We start from the raw sequence: 20,532 nt of genomic DNA, 5'->3' as shown, positions 1-20,532 counted from the left end.
CATGGGACCCGCTTGTAAGTGAGTCCGGCAATCCTGATGGACCTGTGACACCTTTGAGCAATTCCGTCCCCATGTGTGACAATTTCCCTGGCCTTGAACATTCATCTGGAATGGGCTGGGTTAGAGTTGCCTCATTACTAGCGTAGCTATGTTGAATTTGACTGCTAGGCGTGCACTGGGCTAGAAAGGTAGCCAGTGAGCTCAGTGCCTCCGGATTTTCTGTCCCTGCTCACCCATGTTACCTCATGATAAATGGTGGCAAGGTCAATCACTGAGTGCCACAGATACAGTGAAGGCACTACCAGCCAACTCTGCCAATCCTTGACTGTTGTGCTTGCCAAACAGCTCAAATCTTCATCCTGTATACGCAGGAGAATAGGAGTACTGTACAGGTGAAGTTTTGTTGGGAGCAGGAGTCGGGTTGGGAGACTGTCAGTGATTATTTTGAAGAGTGCAGTGACAGTATGTAAGGATAGGGATGGAAGAAAGAAAAGCTTGCATTTATATAATGCCTTTCATGACAGGATCTCCCAAAACACTTCACAGCCAATGAAGTGCTTTTGAAATGTAGTCACTGCTGTAATGCAGCAGCCAAGTTGTGCATAGCAAGCTCCCACAAACAGCAATATGATAATGCCTAGATAATCTGTACTGGTGTCATTGGTTGGGGAATAAACTTTGACCAGGGCGAACTCCCCTGCTCTTCTTTGAACAGTTGCTACGGGATCTTTTATGTCCACCTGAGAGGGCATACGGGGCCTCGGTTTAACATCTCAGCTGAAAGATGATGCCTTCAATAATGCAACACTCCCTCGGTACTGAACTGGAAGTATCAGCTTGAATTTTTGTCCTTGGGTGTCTGGAGTGGGATTTGAATCTGTAACCTCCTGACTTGAGAGATGAGAGTGCCACCCATTAAACTACAGCTGACTCTTATTGTAATGCTTCAAGGAACAAAGCACTTAGTTAAAGCAATCACATAATGCCCTCGAAACACATTACACTATCCAATGAAAGCAATGAGGCTCCCTCGCCTTCAGAAGTAGATGTGTGGATTCCAATTAATACTGACAGATTGGGGTGTCAAGGAACAGCTCAGAGCTTTTAGCTGAGACTCAGCAGCAAGGCTTTGCATTTGAAATGTATTTTTCAGCAATTCTTGCAATGACCTCAGCTTGTCCCTGCCTGGATCATTTAAAATATTCATAACTTGCCTGATGTCTAAAGCTTCATATTCTCTTTTTTTTTATCTCTGGTAGCCTTGTGCCTCTCAGATATCACAATCCAGGTCATTAGATGAGGAATAAACTAGTAAGGGTTTACTAACGGAACAATCGTAATAGGTCATAACCAGAGTCTTAACTGATCGGATTCAGTAATAATTCTACTCAGTAGATCAGCTTTAAATCATGTGGAGGACAATCTTGAGCAGACTTTTCCATGGACTGATAGTCTATTACAATTAACTAGTGTTCCTATCTTATCACCCATTAAAATTTCAAAACCCGACTGACATCAGCAAATTTCATACAGGTGGGCATTCGAACCTACCTTCCTAGCCCAGATGGTAAACTCACACCTAAAGGACACTGAGCTAGTGGGCGGGGGTGAGATTGCAGACCCAGGATGAATGAGAAAACCTTTTCCTGCTAGTGGGGTGTCTTGGACAAGGAGATGTCACAGTTAAATTAGAGCAAGTTCAGTCAGGTGTAAAGATGGGAAAGTGTGATAGAAGTGTGGAACTCTCACCAAGAGCAGTAGATTCTAATTAAATTGACCATTTTAAATCTGAGATACATAGAGTTTGTTTTTAGTAAGGGTGGTGATACAGGTCAGCCATGATCTCATTGAATGGCAGAACAGGCTTGAAGGACAGAATGGCTTGTTCCTGTTCCTGGTTCCAGACACTGAATCCACCTAAACCTCTAATACTGCAGATGCTGTTAATCTGAAATAGAAACATAGAAAAATAGGAGCAGGAGTAGATCATTCAGCCCTTCGAGCCTGCTCCGCCATTCAATATGATCATGCCTGATCCTCTATCTCAACGCCATACTCTTCCTCTCTCCCCACACCTCGACGTCTTTAGAGTCTAGGAAATTATTTCCTTAAATATATTCACTGACTTGGCCCCCACAGCCTTCTGTGGTAGAGAATTCCATTGGTTCGCCACCCTCTGAGTGAAAAAATTTCTCCTCATCTCAGTCCTAATTGGTCTACCCCGTCCTGAGGCTGTGACCCCTTGTTCTAGACCCCCCCCTGCCAGAGGAAACATCATCCCTGCATCCAGTCTGTCCAGCCCTGTTAGAATTTTATACGTTTCAATGAGATCCCCTCTCATTCTTCTAAACTCCAGTGAATACAGGGCCTAGTCGGCCCAATCTCTCCTCATACAACAATCCTGCCATCCCAGGAATCTGTCTGGTGAACCTTCGCCGCACTCCCTCTATGGCAAGTATATCATTTCTTATGCAAGGAGACCAAAACTGCACACAATACTCCAGGCGTGGTCTCACCAAGACCCTGTACAGCTGCAGTAAGACATCCTTGCTCCTGTACTCAAGTCCTCTCGCAATGAAGGCCAACATACCATTTGCCTTCTTAACTGCTTGCTGTACCTGCATGCTTGCTTTCAATGATTGGTGTACAAGGACACCCAGGTCCCTTTGTACATCAACATTTCCCAATCTATCACCATTTAAGTAATACTCTGCCATTCTGTTTTTCCTACCAAAGTGGATAACTTCACACTTATCCACATTATACTGCATCTGCCATGTATTTGCCCACTCACTCAACTCATCTAAATCGCCTTGAAGCCTCTTAACATCCTCCTCACCACTCACATTCCCAACTAGTTTTGTGTCATCAGCAAACTTGGAAATATTACATTTGGTTACCTCATCCAAATCATTGATATATATTGTGATTAGCTGGGGTCCAAGGAATAATTCCTGTGGTACTCCACTAGTCACCCCCTGCCATCCCAAAAAAGACCCATTTATTCCTACCCTCTGTTTCCTGTCTGCTAACCAATTCTCAATCCATTCCAATATATTACACTCAATCATATGTGCTTTAATTTTACACACTAACCTCTTGTGTGGGACTTTATCAAAAGTTTTCTGAAAATCCAAATACACCACATCCACTGGTTCTCCCTTATCTATTCTGCTAGTTAAGTCCTCAAAAAACTCCTGTAGGATTGTCAAACATGATTTCCCTTTCATAAATCCATGTTGACTTTGTCTAATCCCATTGATATTTTCTAAGTGCCCTGTTATCACATCCTTTATAGTGTACTCTAGCATTTTCCTACTACTGATATTAGGCTAACCAGTCTGTAATTCGCTGTTTCCTCCCCCCCATCTTTTTTAAATAGTGAGCTTACATTTGCCATCCTTCAATCTGCTGGGACTGTTCCAGAACCTACAGAATTTAGGAAGATGACAACCAATGTATCCACTATTTCCATGGCCATCTCCTTTAGTACCCTGGGTTGTAGATTATCGGGCCCTGGGGATTTATTGGCTTTCAGTCCCATTAATTTCTTCAGCACTGTTTTTATAGAAATGCTAATTGGATCCAGAATTGGTTGAATGGCAGGAAGCAGAGGGTGATAGTTGAGAGGTGTTTTTGTCCAGTGGGGTTCCACAGGGATCGGTGCTGGGTCCCTTGCTGTTTGTGGTATATATAAATGATTTAGACTTGAATGTAGGAGGGTTGATCAGCAAGTTTGCGGATGACACGAAAATTGATGGGGTGGTAAATAGTGAGGAGGGTAGCCTTAGATTACAGGACGGTATAGACGGGCTGGTCAAATGGGCTGATCAGTGGCAAATGGAATTTAATCCGGATAAGTGTGAGGTGATGCACTTGCGCAGGACAAACAAGGCAAGGAAATACACGATGAATGGTAGGACCCTAGGAAGTACCGAGGATCAGTGGGACCTTGGTGTGCATGTCCACCGGTCCCTTAAGGTAGCGGGACAGGTAGATAAGGTGGTTAAGAAGGCATATGGGATACTTGCCTTTATTAGCCGAGGCATAGAATATAAGAGCAGGGAGGTTATGCTGGAACATATAGGCAGCATTATAGGAAGGATGTAATTGCACTAGAGAGAGTGCAGATGAGATTTGCCAGGATGTTGCCTGTTTTTGCCAGGATGCTGCCTGGAGAGTTTTAGTTATGAGGAGAGGTTGGATAGACTGGGGTTATTTTCCCTGGAGCAGAGGAGATTGAGAGGGGACATGTTTGAGGTGTATAAAATTATGGGGAGCATAGATAGGGTAGACAGGAAGGAACATTTCCCCTTGGTGGAGGGATCAATAACCAGGGGGCATAGATTTAAGGTAAGAGGCAGGAGGTTTAGAGGGGATGTGAGGAAGATTTTTTCACCCAGAGGGTGGTGGGAATCTGGAACTCACTACCTGAAAGGGTGGTAGAGGCAGAAAACCTTCATAACATTTAAGAAGTATTTGGATATGCACTTGCGATGCCATGGCATACAAGGCTATGGGCCTAGTGCTGGACAATGGGATTAGAATAGTTAGGTACTTGTTTGACTGGTGCAGGCTCGATGGGCCGCAGGGCCTTTTTCTGTGCTGTAGACCTCTATGACTCTAATACATTCTGAAGGGGAAGGGTGAACAGCCAGAGATTGTGGTCCATATTGGTGCCAACGACAAAGGTAAGAGGGATGAGGTCCTGCAAGCAGAATATAGGGAGCTAGGAAATAAATTAAAAAGCAGGACCTCAAAGTTAGTAATCTCAGGATTACTCCCAATGCCACGTGCTAATGAGATCAGGAATAGGAGAATAGACCAGATGAATGCATGACTGGAGAGATGGTATGGGGAGGGAGGGATTTAGATTCCTGAAGCATTGGGACTGATTCTGGGGAAGATGGGATCTGTACCAGCTGGATGGGCTGCACCCCAGCGGGCCTGGGACCAATATCCTTGCAGGGGTATTCACAGGTACTGTGGGGGAGGGTTTAAACTAGAGTGGCAGAGGGATGGGAACCTGTGTGGTGAGACAAAAGAGAGGGAAACAAAGATAGGAATGAAAGACAGAAAAGTAAAAGTGGAAGGCAGAGGAAACAAGGGCTTGCAGCAAATAGGGCCATAGTACAAAAAAAGATGTGTAACAATGTTAAAAAGACAAGTCTAAAGGCACTGTATCTGAATGCACGGAGCATTCGCAATAAGGTAGATGAATTAACAGCGCAAACAGATGTAAACGGCTACGATATGATTGCGATTACAGAGACATGGCTGCAAAGTGACCAAGGCTGGGAACTGAATATCCAAGGGTACTCGATATCTAGGGCAGACAGGCAGAAAGGAAAAGGAGGTGGGGTAGTGTTGTTAGTTAAGGATGAAATCAGTGCGATAACGAGAGAGGGTATTGGCTCAGAAAATCTAGATGTAGAGTCAGTCTGGGTGGAGCTAAGAAGCATCAAGGGGCAGAAAACATTAGTGGGAGTTGTCTGTAGCCTCCAAACAGTAATGATAAGGTAGGGGATGGCATTAAAAGGGAAATTAGAGATGCATGTAACAAGGGTGCTACAGTGATCATGGGTGACTTTAATTTACACATAGACTGGGCAAACCTGTCTGTTCCCCTCACTATTGAGTCTCCTACCACAATTGCTGTTCCTTTATTTTTCCTCCCCCTCCCTGTGCAGCTGAGCCACTCACAGTGCCATGAGCGTGGCTGCACTCCCCAGAGGAACTGTCTCACCATTTTCCAACACAGAAAAACAGTTCTTGAGCGAGATGCACCCTGGGGATTTCCTGACTACCTGCCTGACACCTTTCTTCTGACTGATGGTCACCCATTCCCTCTCAGTCTGCACTTCCGTAAGCTGTGGGTGACCACGTCTAAAAACGTGCTATCCATGAAACACTCAGCCTCGCGGATGCACCTCAGAGCCTCCAGCTGCCGCTCAAACTCCGAAACTCGGGGCTCAAGTAGCTGCAGTTGGTGGCACTTGCTGCACACGTGGTCGGTCAGAGCGCAAGGAGCGTCTAGGACTTCCCACATGTTGCAGGCGGTACATAACACAGGACTGAGCTGCCCTGCTATGCCTCTAGTTGAAAAAAAACCCTTTAAGTTAAGAACAGTAAAAAAAAAGTTAAATTATTTATGTATTTTAAATAAAAACTAGAGCGCTTACCTTTCCTTAGCTTAATCTATTTTAAACTGGAGAAAAACACCTCTACTCACCAATCAGCTCTCACCTTTGTGCTGACATCACTTTTTGAAGCTGCCCCACACCCACGCTGGTTCTGATCTCTCCGCTGCTCTCTCGTGCTGTCTTATGATGTCACTCTTCTTATTTTCAACAAGAACTGACTGCAGGACACTCTTCCCAGACTGCTTCACCGCGATGCTGACTGCAGGACACTCTTCCCAGACTGCTTCACCGCGATACTGACTGCAGGACACTCTTCCCAGATTTCCCAGTCTTGCAGCCGCTCTGTGAAATAAAAACCGAAAATGTTGGAAATATTCTGGTCTGATAGCATCTATGGAGAGAGACTCAAGAGTTAACACTTCAGATCTATAACCTGTTCTCATGAAAGGTCATCGACCTGAAACATGGACTCTGTTTTCCTCTTTCCACAGATGCTGCCAGACCAGCTGAGCATTTTCTGTTTGTATTCCACTTAACTTTCTGTTATTCATCTCTCTCCCATGATTCACCCCACTGGATGGCAGTCTATGCCATTGGATTATCAATGCAGGTTTGAAGAATTTGCTTAATATGTGTTTAGATTACTGTTTCTAAGTGTATGATGCTCTGTAACAAAATTAGGTATAAGAGGAAACTGGTGAACTGTTTGACTTTGGAAAACCTCACAGCCAGCTCCAATTCTGTCGTTACCTATTTTCCACATTTGTCGGTTTTCTATCACGAGTTACTGCACAGAGATTGGGGACAGGATAGTACAGGAGCGGCCGGCGGTGCAGTGGGGGGGTTGTGTGTGGAAACAACAGCTCATCCCCCCGGAAGCGGTCGGCATGGAGCTGACCCGCTCAATGCCCCGCAGCCGTAAAGCACTCTGGGACATCTAACTGGGCAGCCCGTGGGACTCAGAACATAAGACATAGGAGCAGAAGTAGGCCATTCAGCCCACCAAGCTTGCTCCGCCATTCAATGAGATCATGGCTGATCTGATAATCCTCAACTCCACTTTCCTGCCTTTTCCCCATTACCCTTGATTCCCTTACTGATTAAAAATCTGTCTATCTCAGCCTTGAATATACTTAACGACCCAGCCTCGACAGCCCTCTGCGGTAAAGAATTCCACAGATTCACTACCCTCAGAGAGAAGAAATTCCTCCTCATCTCTGTATTAAATGGGCAGCCCCTTACTCTGAGATTATGTCCTCTGGTCCTAGACTCCCCCACAAAGGGAAACAACCTCTCAGCATCTACCCTGTCAAGCCCCCTAAGAACCTTATATGTTTCCATAAGGTCGCCTCTCATTCTTCTAAACTCCAATGAGTGCAGGCCCAACCTACTCAACCTCTCCTCATAAGAAAATCTCTCCATGCCCAGGATCAACCTAGTGACCTTCTCTGGACTGCCTCCAATGCCAGTATATCTTTCCTTAGATAAGGGGACCAAAACTATTCACATTATTCTAGGTGTGGTCTAACTAGTGTCTTGTGTAGTTTTAGCAAGACTTCCTTATTTTTATACTCCATTCCCTTTGAAATTAAGGCCAACATTCCACTTGCCTTCCCTATTACCTGCTGAACTTGTATGTTAGCTTTTTGCGATTCTGTACAAGGACTCCCAAAACCCTCTGTGCTGTAGCTTTCTGCAGTCTTTCAACATTTAAATAATGTTCAGCTCCTCTATTCTTCCTGCCAAAGTGCATAACCTCACATTTTCCCACCCCTCATTGGGGAGGAAGTCCCACCCTCAGGAGCTGCCAGCCAATCGAATTGGCCGGCTGCTCCATCGGTCCCAACAATGCCAAGAGCACGTTAGTGGGCGCAGTCAGGATGCCAACGGGAAAGCAAATGGAGGCGCACGGATGCACGGAGACAGGTAAATTCAGGGTCTCGGGCAGGGAGGGTTTGAGGGGGTTGGGAGGATGGGGTGGTGGGGTGCGTGTGGAGGTGGTAGATTTAAGGCAGCAGGTGGGTAGGACGAAAGTGGGGATTCTGTTTTAGGGAGGCCTCCCCCCTTCCTCCCCACCCACCCACCCCCCCTCGCCCCGATCTGCAAAGGGCAGCCCCCAAATATAGAACCCCCCCCCCTTTCCTTCCTGCCCTTTGAAGAATTTGTTTTAAAAGTCAGCTGCCCACCTCCACCCGACTGCCCACGCTAATATTTTATGGCGTGGGCAGTATATTATCAGGGTCACTTGGCTTGGTAACAAGCCTAATTTACCTTTAGTTGCTTATTTAAATATTGCAGTTGTGCTGCCAAATTTGACGCCACCCCCTGTATGATGGGGGGGGGGGGTGAATTCGGGGATGGGTAGGAAGGTGGTGGGGTGGGCACCTGCCCTATTTTACATGCCCCACCCATCCACCCACCCCACTGCCGAAAACATGCCCGTCGGGAGCATGTAAAATGCAGTCCCAGGAGTGGAAACCCCGGCCAGTTTATATGTTCTTCTAGTATGCTGATTAATAATATTGATTGTTGACAGGGTGGATGTGCAAAGGATGTTTCCTCTTGTGGGAGAATCTAGAACCAGAGTTAACTGTTTAAAAATAAGGTGTTGCCTATTTAAGACAGAGATGAGGAGAAATTTTTTCTGTGAGGGTGGTAAGTCTTTGGAACTCTCTTGCTCAAAAAGGCGGCGGAAGCAGAATCTTTGAATATTTTTAAGGCAGAGGTAGATAGGTTCCTGGTAATCAAGGGGGTGAGAGGTTATCGGGGGCTAGGCAGAAATGTGGGGCTGAGGTTACAGTCAGACCAGCCGTGATCTTATTGAATGGCAGAGCAGGCTCAAGGGGCCGAGTGGCCTACTCCTGCTCCTAATTCGTATGTTCGTATGTCCTCACTGCTGCTCCGTATATTCCCTGTACCAGAGAAGATGATGGTGTGTTTTGTCCTTATTTGTAATGATCTGCCAGAGTGCTTCGGAGGGCAGTTAAGAGTTAACCTGCTCCTCGTTCTGCTTTGGATCGACCACTGGAAGGCGCAGATGAGCTGCTGGAGAGTGACTCTTTCTTACTCTCCCCTGGCCCTGATCTTCCTCTTGCAGGAGAAGTGCCAAGTCTGCATTAAAAGCCATTCCAGGTTCGAATTGCTCAGAAACAGAAGCTGGGACTAATAGACTGTGATCCATTTTGAATTAACAATTATCAAAAAACATGTTACATAGGGAGTTAGTCTAGAAACTACTTATCAAAACATGAACGTGCTAGCAAAACAAAACTTTAAAATACCATAGGACTTGTTGTTTCTGTCAATCCTGTTCCCCAATCTCTGACAATTATTTTGCTGCCTGGTTTTCCCAACATCTGATATACTTTGAAGAAATTGGTTAAGCAGGATTGCAATTTTTAAACTTTATCTGCTGAAATTAGATTTCCTAGAAGAGAGAGTTTGCTGGGATCTGTTTCCTTCTCTGTTGAAAGTTCTGATTCCGGAATAGAAATGCTGATTGTTTTCTCTCCCTCTCTCTCTCTCTCTCTCTCGCTGCTTCTTGCTATCCCTTTCCCTGTCTCTTGCCCTCCCTCTCCCTTTCTTTCTCCCTTTCATTCTGACTCATTCTCTTCCCCCGCTGCTCCCCACTCCCCTCCCCTCCCTGGTGCCCCCTCCCAATGCCTTCCTTCCCCCAGCCTAGCCAAAATCAACTCATTGAATTGACTGAGGCTGAAACTGAGGGCAGAGGCAGAGTCAATCATGATTTTCATAAGGGAATTACATCATTATCTGAAAAGAAAAAAATTGCAGAGCTGGGAAGAAAAGACAGGCGAGTGGCACTAGGTGAATAGTTCCTTCAGAGACAGAGGGCTGAATAACCTCCTTCTGTGCTGTAACCATTCAATGATTTCCTGTCAGATTGACTTCAACAATTGGGAACAGTCTTGAATGTAACCAAAGCACTTGGTGCAAAGTCTCCACACCAGAGCATGGAAATTTGAAGAACTACATCTTCAGATTGCCATGGAAAAGCACTATTACAGGAAAGAACATGCAGCAGGAGCCCCTGTTATTGAACGATGACCTGTGAATCCCCCACTGCATCTGACAATCCCTTACTCGAATCGGACTGTATTCTCATCTGCAGACTCAAAACAGATGAGCAATAGATGTGAATGCTGACCAGGAGCCAACATATGTCTGGGAGCACCAGGGCGATGGGTGAATGGGACTTGATGCCAGTTAGGATATGAGCAGCAGAGTTTTGGATGAGCTTAAGTTTATGGCAGGTGCAAGACGGGAGACCAGCCAGCATGTGTTGGAATAGTCGAGTCTGGAGGTAACAAAGACATGGATGAGGTTTACAGCAGCTGAGTTGGGGATGGAGATGGGGCAATGTTACAGAGATGGATATAGTAGAATGCAGTGCCCTTTGGTTCCAAGGCACTGGGAAGCTCGGGTTTTCTGCTACGAACATGATGGCAATTTTCTCTTCATCTGTTTGCCTTGTTCCTTTCACAGGAGGATAAACTCAATGCGTTGATGAAAGCGGCAGGAGTTACAGTGGAGCCCTTCTGGCCAGGCTTGTTTGCAAAGGTATTGCACTCAATAGTTAACTAACTTACTTATCAATCTGTAGAGATTTGCCCCATTTAAACCTAACTCAGCTGGGGTTCTCCACTTCCCCCATGGGGGAAGGGAGCCCCATTCAAATCAACTAAATTCACTGCAGATAAAAGTCAAGAACTGTGTCAGTAAAGTATTTTGAGGAGTTCATCATTTGCCACAGAATTTATCTGTAAGAAATGTTCTGCCCCTTTTTAATCCATTACCATTTTTAAAAAAAAACCATGGTGGTGATTTTGGAGGACCTTAGTGCTGGACACTGAGAGCAGAATCAAGTTTGAGACCTGACAGGCCATGTGTGAAGGCTTGAGTCTGTACTGAGGACACGTGTGAGGGTTTGAGTCTGTACTGAAAGCGTGTGTGAAGATTTGAGTCTGTACTGAGGGCACGTGTGACGGTTTGGATCTACTGAGTGTGTGTGTGAGGTTTTGAGTCTGTACTGAGTGTGTGTGTGAAGGGGTTTGAGTCTGTTTTGAGAGCATGTGTGAGGGTTTAAGTCTGTACTGAAAGCGTGTGTGAGGGTTTGAGTTGGTACTGAGGTTTTGAGTCTGTACTGAGGGCACATGTGAGAGTTTGAGTCTACTGAGAGCGTGTGTGAGGTTTTGAGTCTGTACTGAGATCATATGTGAGGGCTTGAATCTGTACTGTGTGTGTAAGGGTTTGAGTGCAGGTTTGCATCTGCTGAGTGTGTGTATATGAGGGTTTGAGTCTGTGCTGAGTGTGAGGGTTTGAGTTGTGCTGAGATCATGTGTGAGGGTTTGAGTCTACTGTGTGTGTGATGGTTTGAGTCTGTACTAAGGGTGCGTGCGAGGGTTTGACCGTACTGAAAGTGTATGAGGGTTTGACTCTACTGAGATCATGTGTGAGGGTTTGAGTCTGTACTGACATCATGTGTGATGATTTGAGTCTGGACTGAGTGTGTGAGAGAGAGAGTTTGAGTTTCTACTGAGAGCATGTGTGAGGGTTTGAGTCTGTACTGAGAGTGTGTGTGAGAGTTTGAGTCTGTACTGAGAGTGTGTGTGAGGATTTGAGTCTGTACTGAGAGTGTGTGTGAGGATTTGAGTCTGTACTGAGAGTGTGTGTGAGGATTTGAGTCTGTACTGAGAGTGTGTGTGAGGATTTGAGTCTGTACTGAGAGTGTGTGTGAGGATTTGAGTCTGTACTGAGTGTGTGTGTGAGGGTTTGAGTCTGTACTGAGTGTGTGAGAGAGAGAGTTTGAGTTTGTACTGAGAGCGTGTGTGAGGGTTTGAGTCTCTGCTAAGAGCGCGTGTGAGGATTTGAGTCTGTACTGAGAGCGTGTGTGAGGGTTTGAGTCTCTGCTAAGAGCGCAAGTGAGGATTTGAGTCTGTACTGAGAGCATGTGTGAGGATTTGAGTCTGTACTGAGATCATGTGTGAGAGTTTGTGTCTTTACTGAGAACACTGACTGTTGGAGGGGTGATAATGAGTAATGAGCTTGGTGTCAAATAGAACACTGGTTGTCTGCTTCAACCTGCAATAGAGGCCAGCGAGAGGCATAGAAATGGTGGCAAAGTTTGTAATGGCTCCAATCTTCCCAATGTTTAGCTGGATGAACTTGCAGCTTAACTCAGACTAGTTGTTGAACATGCAGTAAGACACACAGAGGCAGTGGAGATGTTAAAAGAGCAGGTGATGGGGTATGTGGGAAATAAGAGCAGGAGTAGGTCATTCGGCCCCTCAAGCCTGAACAACCATTCAATTAGATTATGGCTGATCTTCTATCTCAATGCCATTTTTCCGCACTATCCCCGTGTTCTTTGATGTCTTTACTACCTAGAAATCGATCGATCTCTGTCTTCCATATACTCAATGATTGAGCCTCCAAAGCCCGCTGGGGTAGAGAATTCCAAAGATTTACCATCCTCTGAATGAAGAAATTCCTCCACATCTCAGTACTAAATAGCCTACCTCTTATTCTGAGGTTGTGTCCCTGGTTTTAGACCCCACCAGACAGGGGCAACATCTTTCCTGCATCTACTCTGTCAAGCCCTGTAAGAATTTTGTATTTTTCAGTGATATAACCTCTCATTCTTCCAAAAACTACAGAATATGGGCCCAGTCTCCTCAATCTTTCCTCATAGGACAATCCCACCATCCCAGGAATCAGTCTGGTGAACCTTTGTTGCACTGTCTCTTTGGCAAGTCTATCCTTCCTGAAGTAAGGGGACTAAAACTGTACACAATACGCCAGGTGTGGTCTCACCAACACTCTTCACAATTGCAGCTTTACTCCTGTACTCAAATCCTCTTGCATTAAAAGCCAGTATACAATTTGCCTTCTTAATTGCTTGTTGTACCTGCATGTTAGCTTTCAATGACTAATAATCAAGAACACCCAGGGTCTCTTTGGACATTAACACTTCCCAATCTCTCGCAATTTAAAAAATACTCTACATTTACGTTTTCTTAACCAAAATGGGTAAAGTTATATTCCATCTGCCATGTTTTTCCCACTCACTTAGCCTGCCTAAATCACCTTGAAGCCTCTTTGGATCCATCTCACAACTCACATCCCCACCTAGGTTTGTGTCATCAACAAACTTGGAAATATTACATTTGGTCCCCACATCTAGATCATTGATATAGATTGTGAGTATCCGGGGCCCAAGCACTGATCCCTGCTCTACCCCACTAGTCACAGTCTACCAACATGAGAATGACCTGTTTATTCCTACCCTCTGTTCTTTGCCCATGAACCAATTCTCAATCCATGCCAGTACATTACCCCAGTCCCAGGTGCTCTAGTTTTGTTTACTAACCTTTTGCGTGGGACTTTTCAAAAGCCTTCTGAAAATTCAAGTACACCACATCCACTAGTTCCCCCTTGTGAGGAGGATGCAAGGAGTCTTTCAGGGGTCTTGGACACGCTATGTGAGTGGGAAAGAACATGGTAGATGGAATATAATGTGAATAAGTGCGAAGTTATCCACTTTGGTAGAAAAAAACAGAAAGGCAGAGCATTTCTTAAATGGGGAGATGTTGGGAAGTGTTGATGTCCAAAGGGACCTGGGTGTCCTTGTTCATGGGGCACTAAAAGTTAGCATACAGGTGCAGCAAGCAATTAGGAAGGCAAATGATATGTTGACCTTCATCGCAAGGGGATTTGAGTACAGGAGTGAAGATGTCTTTCTGCAATTGTATAGAGCCTTGGTGAGACCGCACCTGGAGTATTGTGTACAGTTTTGGCCTCCTTATCTAAGGGAGGATTTGCTTTCCATAGAGGGAGTGCAAAGGAGGTTCACCAGACTAAACCCTGGGGTAGCAGGATTGTCATATGAGATTGAGGAGTCTGGGCCTGTATTCTCTAGAGTTTTGAAGAATGAGAGGTGATCTCATTGAAACTTACAAAGTTTTTATAGGCGTGACAGGGTAGATGTGGATAGGATGTTTCCCCTGGCTGGTGAGTCTAAAACCAGGGGACTCAGACTCAGAATAAGGGGCAGGTCATTTAAGATTGAAATGAGGTGGAATTTCTTCACTCAGGGTGATGAATCTTTGGAATTCTCTATCCCAGAGGACTATGGAAGCTCAGTCATTGAGCATGTTCAAGACAGAAACCAGTAGATTTCTGGATACTAATGATATCAATGGAAATGGGGATAGTAAGGAAAAATGGTTTATGAGGTAGAAGATCAGCGGTGATTTGTTGAATGGTAGAGCAGGCCCAACAGGCTGAATGGCCTACTCTTCCTATTTTCTATATTCCTATGTTCCTATGCTGATTGTTACATTCTCAAAAAACTCCCAACAGGTTTGTCAAAGGTGGTTTCCCTTTCATTAATTCATGTTGACCTGCCCAATCATATCATGATTTCTAAGTATTCAGTTATCATATCCTTTATAGTAGATTCTAGCATTTTCCCGACTACTGATCATCTTCATGCTTGCTTACTTCACATCAAAGCTGACCCTATATAAGAACATAAGAACTAGGAGCGGGAGTAGGCAATTCAACCCCTCAAGCCTGCCCCGCCATTCATTACGATCATGGCTGATCTCATTTTGGCCTCAACTCCAATTTCCCGCCCTCTCCCCATAACCTTTCAACCCATTACTAATTAAAAACCTGTCTATCTCCTCCTTAAATTTATTCAGCATCCCGGCATCCACTGCACTCTGAGGTAGTGAATTCCACAGATTCACAACCCTTTGAGAAAAGTGATTCCTCCTCATCTCTGATTTAAATCTACCACCCCTTAGCCTAAAACTATGGCCTCTCGTTCTAGAATGCCCCACAAGGGGAAACACCTGCTTCATGTCTACTTGGTCTATCCCCTTTAGCATCTTCTATACCTCAATGAAATCTCCTCTCATCCTTCTAAACTCTAGCGAGTATAGGCCTAAACTGCTCAATCTCTCCTCATAAGACAAGCCCCACATCTCTGGAATCAATCTAGTGAACCTCCTCTGAACCGCCTCCAGTGTAACTACATCCTTCCTCAAGTAAGGGGGCCAAAACTGTGCACAGTACTCCAGGTGCAGCTTCACCAATGCCTTGTACAGTTGCAACAACACTTCCCTATTTTTATACTCTATTCCTTTAGCAATAAATGCCAAAATTCCATTTGCCTTCCTTATTACCTGCTGTACCTGTATACTAGCTTTCAGCGATTCATACACGAGGACACCCAGATCCATCTGCACTGAAGCATTTGAAGTTTCTCTCCATTTAAATAATAAGTCGCCTTTTTATTCTTCCGACCAAAATGGATAACCTCACACTTATCCATGTTAAACTCCATCTGCCAAATATTGGCCCATTCACCTAACCTGTCCATACCCATTTGTAAATTTCTTATTTCTTCATTGCAACAGCAGTTGATATCACCAAAGGGCAGCATGTGGATGAGGTAGAAGAGCAGGCCAAGGACAAATCCTGGAGGGGGCCCCAGATGTGTAGGGTGCAGGAAAGAGGAGCTATTGAAGGAGACGCTGTGGCTGCAATTGGACAGGTAAGAGTGGAGCCAAGCACAGCCAGCCCACCTGAGCTGGACATCAGAAGAAGCATTGGAGGAAAGTGGCGTGGTCAATCATCTCAAATACTTATGTTGCCCAGAGGCCAAGGATACACGTTAAAAAACCTAAGATGGTTCCTTGGGCCAATATCTTTCAGGAGGTTCCCTTATGAATTGTTTATAGTTCAGAGGGGGTAACAGTTGCTGCCTCCATATTCCAAAAAGATATAAAGTCTTTGAAGAAGGTGCAAGATACCAGAGCTGAGAGCTTATGACTATCAGGCAAGACTCAGCAAGTCCTGGGGTTCTTTTCTGTGAAATGAGAAGGCTGGGTGTTAGCCTGATAGACATTTTTCAACTTTGGAAGAGGTTTTGAAGACATGGGGAAGATGTTTCCACTTGTGAGGGAGAAGAGAACTAGTATAAGGTAGTAACTAAGAAAACCAATAGGAAATTAAGGACCCACTTTGCTCAGAGAATGGTGAGAATGTGGAACTCACTACTGCAAGGAGTGGTTAAGGTGAATAACAGATACATTTAGGGGGAAGCTAGATAAATGTACAAGTAAGAAAGGAATTGAAGGATTAGTGAAAGGGTGAGATGAAGACGGATGAGAGGAGGTTCCTGTGGGGCATAATCACTAACATGGACCCTTTGGGCTGAATGGCTTGTACTTGTGCTGTAGATTTTATGTAAGACTTCAAAGGTACCTGGAGGTCATAACAAATGACAGATTCCCTGTAGGTCAGATGGAGCAGTGCTGCAGAGGATTCTGAGTGAGCGAGCTTGTGCAGTCTCCTTGATTCAAGATGAAATCCCATCTGGTCAGAATTGATTTAATTGAATCTTATGCTTCCATCTTACCCACAGGCCCTGAGCAACGTGAACATTGGCAGCCTGATCTGTAACATTGGTGCTGGGGGTGCTTTACCCCTGAGTGCTTCCACTCCTAGTGGAACAGCTGCAGCTGGGGGAGCTCCTGCAGGTGCTGATGGTAAGTCATGGGCAATTAAGGATGGGCAACAAATGCTGGCCTTAGCAGCAATGCCTACATGCCATGAAATAATTTGAAAAAAAATATAATTTGTGAAAACATTTAGATTAATTTACTGCATAGAAATGTTAACTTTGAGAACAGCAGTGGCTCAATGGGTAGCCCTCTCTCACATGAGGAAGTCACGAGTTCAAGTCCCACTCCAGAGACATGACCAGAAAATACAATGAACTGCAGAAGGAGCCTTGTAATGTCAGAGAGTCAATAGCACTATTTTGGAGAGAGTGGGAAAGTTCTCCTCTGTCTAATATTTATCACCAAACCAACATCACTGAAAAAGATTATTTGGTCATTACCACATGATGTTTGTGGGAACTTGGTGTGTGCAAATTAGCTACTGCATTTCCCGACATTTTAACAGTGATGATACTTGAAAAGTTCTTCATTGGCTTTAAAGTGCTTTAGGGCCTACTGAAGTTGTAAAAGGCACGATATAAAGGCAAGTTCTTTCTTTACAATAGCCAATCATTGAATCCTCCCTGTGAAGTACCACAAGCCGGAACACCCACCAGCATCAGGCACTAAGCCGGTCTTAAAATGCAAATGAGAATCCAGCCATGTTAATTCAGAAGTGGGCAGGGTGTACAATAGGCAGGGCCCACCCAGTTACAGCTGGAAACCCAGGCGAGGAGGAACCCAGACATCAGTTTCCAAGGGACCAGGAGGAATTGAAGTGTCTCACTAGGTACTGATGCCACACTGGGTTCCCCTTACTTCCCCCACCTCCTCAATAAACAAACCCCTGTCACCCCCAGACCTACTGTTTTATGGTCGGCCTAGCTGCCTCAGGATGACCGTTTCTCCCTCTGCAGCATATGGTGATGAGGTCCCGGCCCTGTCTGTGTTTTCAACACACTGTACTATAGTCAAGATCAAAATCTCTCCCTTGGTGTGCTCACTCCAGAGACACTCAGTTCAAACATCATTGCCAGTGACCAAAGAGAATAGTTAGCAATGGAGGCACTGGTGGGTACTGTACCTCTGCTTTCAAGAGGAAGCTGGACTAGTTCCTGACCAGAGCAGGCAAAAGATAAAAACATACTTAAGAACATATGAAATTGGAGCTGGAAAAGGCCATTCAGCCCCTTGAGCCTGTGCCGTTCAATAAGATCATGGTGGATCTGTATCAACTCCATTTTTCTGCACCATCCCCATATCCTGTAATTCTTTAGTGTTCCCAATCTATCCATCTCTGTCTTAAATATACTCAACAACTGAGCATCCGCAACCCTCTGGGGTATAGAATCCCAAAGATTCACAGCCCTCTGACTGAAGAATTTTCCCCTTATCTCAGTCTCAAAGCATCTTTATGGCTTACACGTTTGACCTCCTGGACTAGTTTCAATGGCTTGAGGGGGTCAGTGAGGAATTTTGTCCCTTATTGGCCCTGAGTTTTTCTTGCCCTTGCCAAGGGGATCAGATGTCTGATGGGAAGTGGTTAATGGGAGAGTCTAGTCACAAAGCTGCAGCCAACGTGAAGGGTGGAGCAAATACCATGGACCAGCTGCTCTTGCCTATCTCCTTGCCTATCGGTGTTTGCATGCTCGTATGAAACATGGCTCAGCAACCTGGTTACTGCTTCTAAAGTTAACCCTCTGTCTCATCCCAAAGTTAACTGTCTGTTTCATCCTAACAGCTGAAGAGAAGAAAGCTGAGGTTAAGGAAGAATCGGACGAGTCCGATGAAGACATGGGCTTTGGGCTGTTCGATGATTAGTCTGTGCAGTCCGAGCAAGAAGGTTTATTGAAGAGCTTCCTATCAACAGCAAGAATGACCCCCAGAACCCGCGCCAACCCAAAGCTCACAAAATGGATGGAGAAGATGGCAGGAGACACATTCAATCACTTCCTGGATAACTCAATGTTTGGTTGGATTTAATGCTTCTTTTAACCAAATCCCTTTGTTAGCAGGCAGTCTGGGTTCCCAATTGTGACCCATCCTACATTTGATTAGACCCTGTACTGGGGACAATGAGCATGCTCCCTGTAGCAATCATGCTACATACCAACACTGGCCCAAGTTGCTTTTCGCTGAGATTTGGGGGTCGTATCTTCCTGTTCCTGCATGCGTCCTTTGCACTTTTGACCTGCATTCTCTAGTATCAGCTTCCTCAGAACCAGTGAAATAGCTTCCTCCCTTGTGAAATGATGCTGGAGGCTGGGACACTGGAGATTTTAGATTGATAGTGGGGCAGGTTTTGAGGTGGGTGGTGGAAGCAGAGACAGCACACTGCAACCCCAGCCCTCCACACTCACCCCTGAAATGCACTATTCGGAAGTAGGAGAAATTACTGCAGCATAAACTTGCACCATTTTATTATAAATAACTTAAGCTTGAACTTAAATATAGTTTTATTTTTTAATATATTAAATTAATTTAAAATAGTGATTTAAGATGGCTGTTGCAAAATAGTCCATGTCTGTCCATTTAGAAATGTTGCACTGTGAATGCCTATTTTATGCATCATATTGAACTGTAGACTTGCACCTACAATAAGAGAGCGAGGGAGTCTAGACATGACATGTTAGAGCTTTGTGTTCTTTTGTTGAATGTTGCACTCACAAACTTAAATTCACTGTGGTTTGTCTTTGCTTCTTAACAGGGCATTGTTGCCAGTTTAAGTATTTTGCAGGAGACGCTGCCAGATTTTACTAAGCTCCAGTACAGACCATCTCTTTGCAACACATGCGCTGAACTTTGCTGCACTTTATCCCCACCCCTCCACCCCCAGTTAACTATTCAAGGAGTTGAGCCCTTTGAAAAATAATTCCATGAAATAGTGAGTATCCCCCTTTAAAGGGTGAAAATTATTTTTTCCATACATAATGGACTAAAGTTTCAATACACTGGTTAAAGAAACAACTGTAATATTTTGGATTGTGTTTGTATCCTCCTGTATGTAGCAATTATGTCCAAACAGTTGTTCAAATGATGTGGTTGAAAATGTTTGTTATCCTGTAACACAGCTGAGTGTGGTAATAAAGGCCGCAATGTCTTCAGACAAGTCTTGCTTTTGGTCTCAGTGAAAGATGAAATCAGTGGTCCTGTGTAACATTTTTTATCGGTAGGGGAAGTAGTTTCATGTTGTTAATATTGTTTACTGGGTTTGGAGGGACTGTCAATCAGCTAGTTTCAGCAGGCCTTTCAACAACAACTTGCATTTGCATATCTCCTCTATGTGGTAAAGCATCCCATAGCACCTCACAAGAGCGATTATCAGACAGCATTTGAAATTGAGTCACTGAAGCAAATAATGGCCCAGATTTTTCAGTCAGGGACAAAGAAATGGTATTCAGTGCTGACCTTGTAGAAAGCTGCCCACAAATATCCAATAATCTGTGTGGCATGGATTTAATTTAAATCTAGACACAGTTTAAATCTGGCACTATGTCAAGGGGAAATAGAGATTACATTTCAGGTTAGTGACCTTTCACCAATACAACACGGAGAGGAGGGAATGAAAATTGGAAAGCAATGGACACAAGGCAAAGGGGTGATGAGGGCTCAAACTGAGAGGGAAGATTAAGTTGTAGAGTCATTGTGCACAGGAGGCCACTCATGCCTGGACCGATCTGGTAGAGCCCTGCAATATAGTCCACAGATGTTGTCACGCATCGTCGTCGCCTGCTGTGCCCTTCACAACCTGGCACTGCAAAAAGAGGAGATGCAGGAGCTGCAGGCCTCCTCCAATGAGGAGAATGTCGACAGGGATGAGGGTGAGGAGGCTGTTGAAGGTGAGGCTGACGGCAATG

The 20,532-nt window shown here is 44.8% G+C and overlaps 1 protein-coding gene across 1 annotated transcript; it reads left to right on the top strand.

Moving 5' to 3' along the window:
* The first annotated feature begins 8,779 nt into the window (after positions 1 to 8,779).
* Positions 8,780 to 19,784, top strand: LOC144688367 (large ribosomal subunit protein P1-like). The gene is made up of 4 exons (XM_078554837.1): positions 8,780 to 8,798; positions 10,647 to 10,721; positions 16,597 to 16,720; positions 18,417 to 19,784. Exons 2-4 carry the CDS (start codon positions 10,668 to 10,670, stop codon positions 18,494 to 18,496), a joined length of 258 nt encoding a protein of 85 aa, XP_078410963.1. The 5' UTR covers positions 8,780 to 8,798; positions 10,647 to 10,667; the 3' UTR covers positions 18,497 to 19,784.
* The last annotated feature ends 748 nt before the right edge of the window (positions 19,785 to 20,532 follow it).

This window comes from Cetorhinus maximus, chromosome 13 (assembly GCF_964194155.1).
Source record: "Cetorhinus maximus chromosome 13, sCetMax3.hap1.1, whole genome shotgun sequence".
NCBI lineage: Eukaryota > Metazoa > Chordata > Chondrichthyes > Lamniformes > Cetorhinidae > Cetorhinus > Cetorhinus maximus.
The sequence above is the reverse complement of the archived record's forward strand: the minus strand, read 5'-3'. Positions and strand labels throughout refer to the sequence as shown.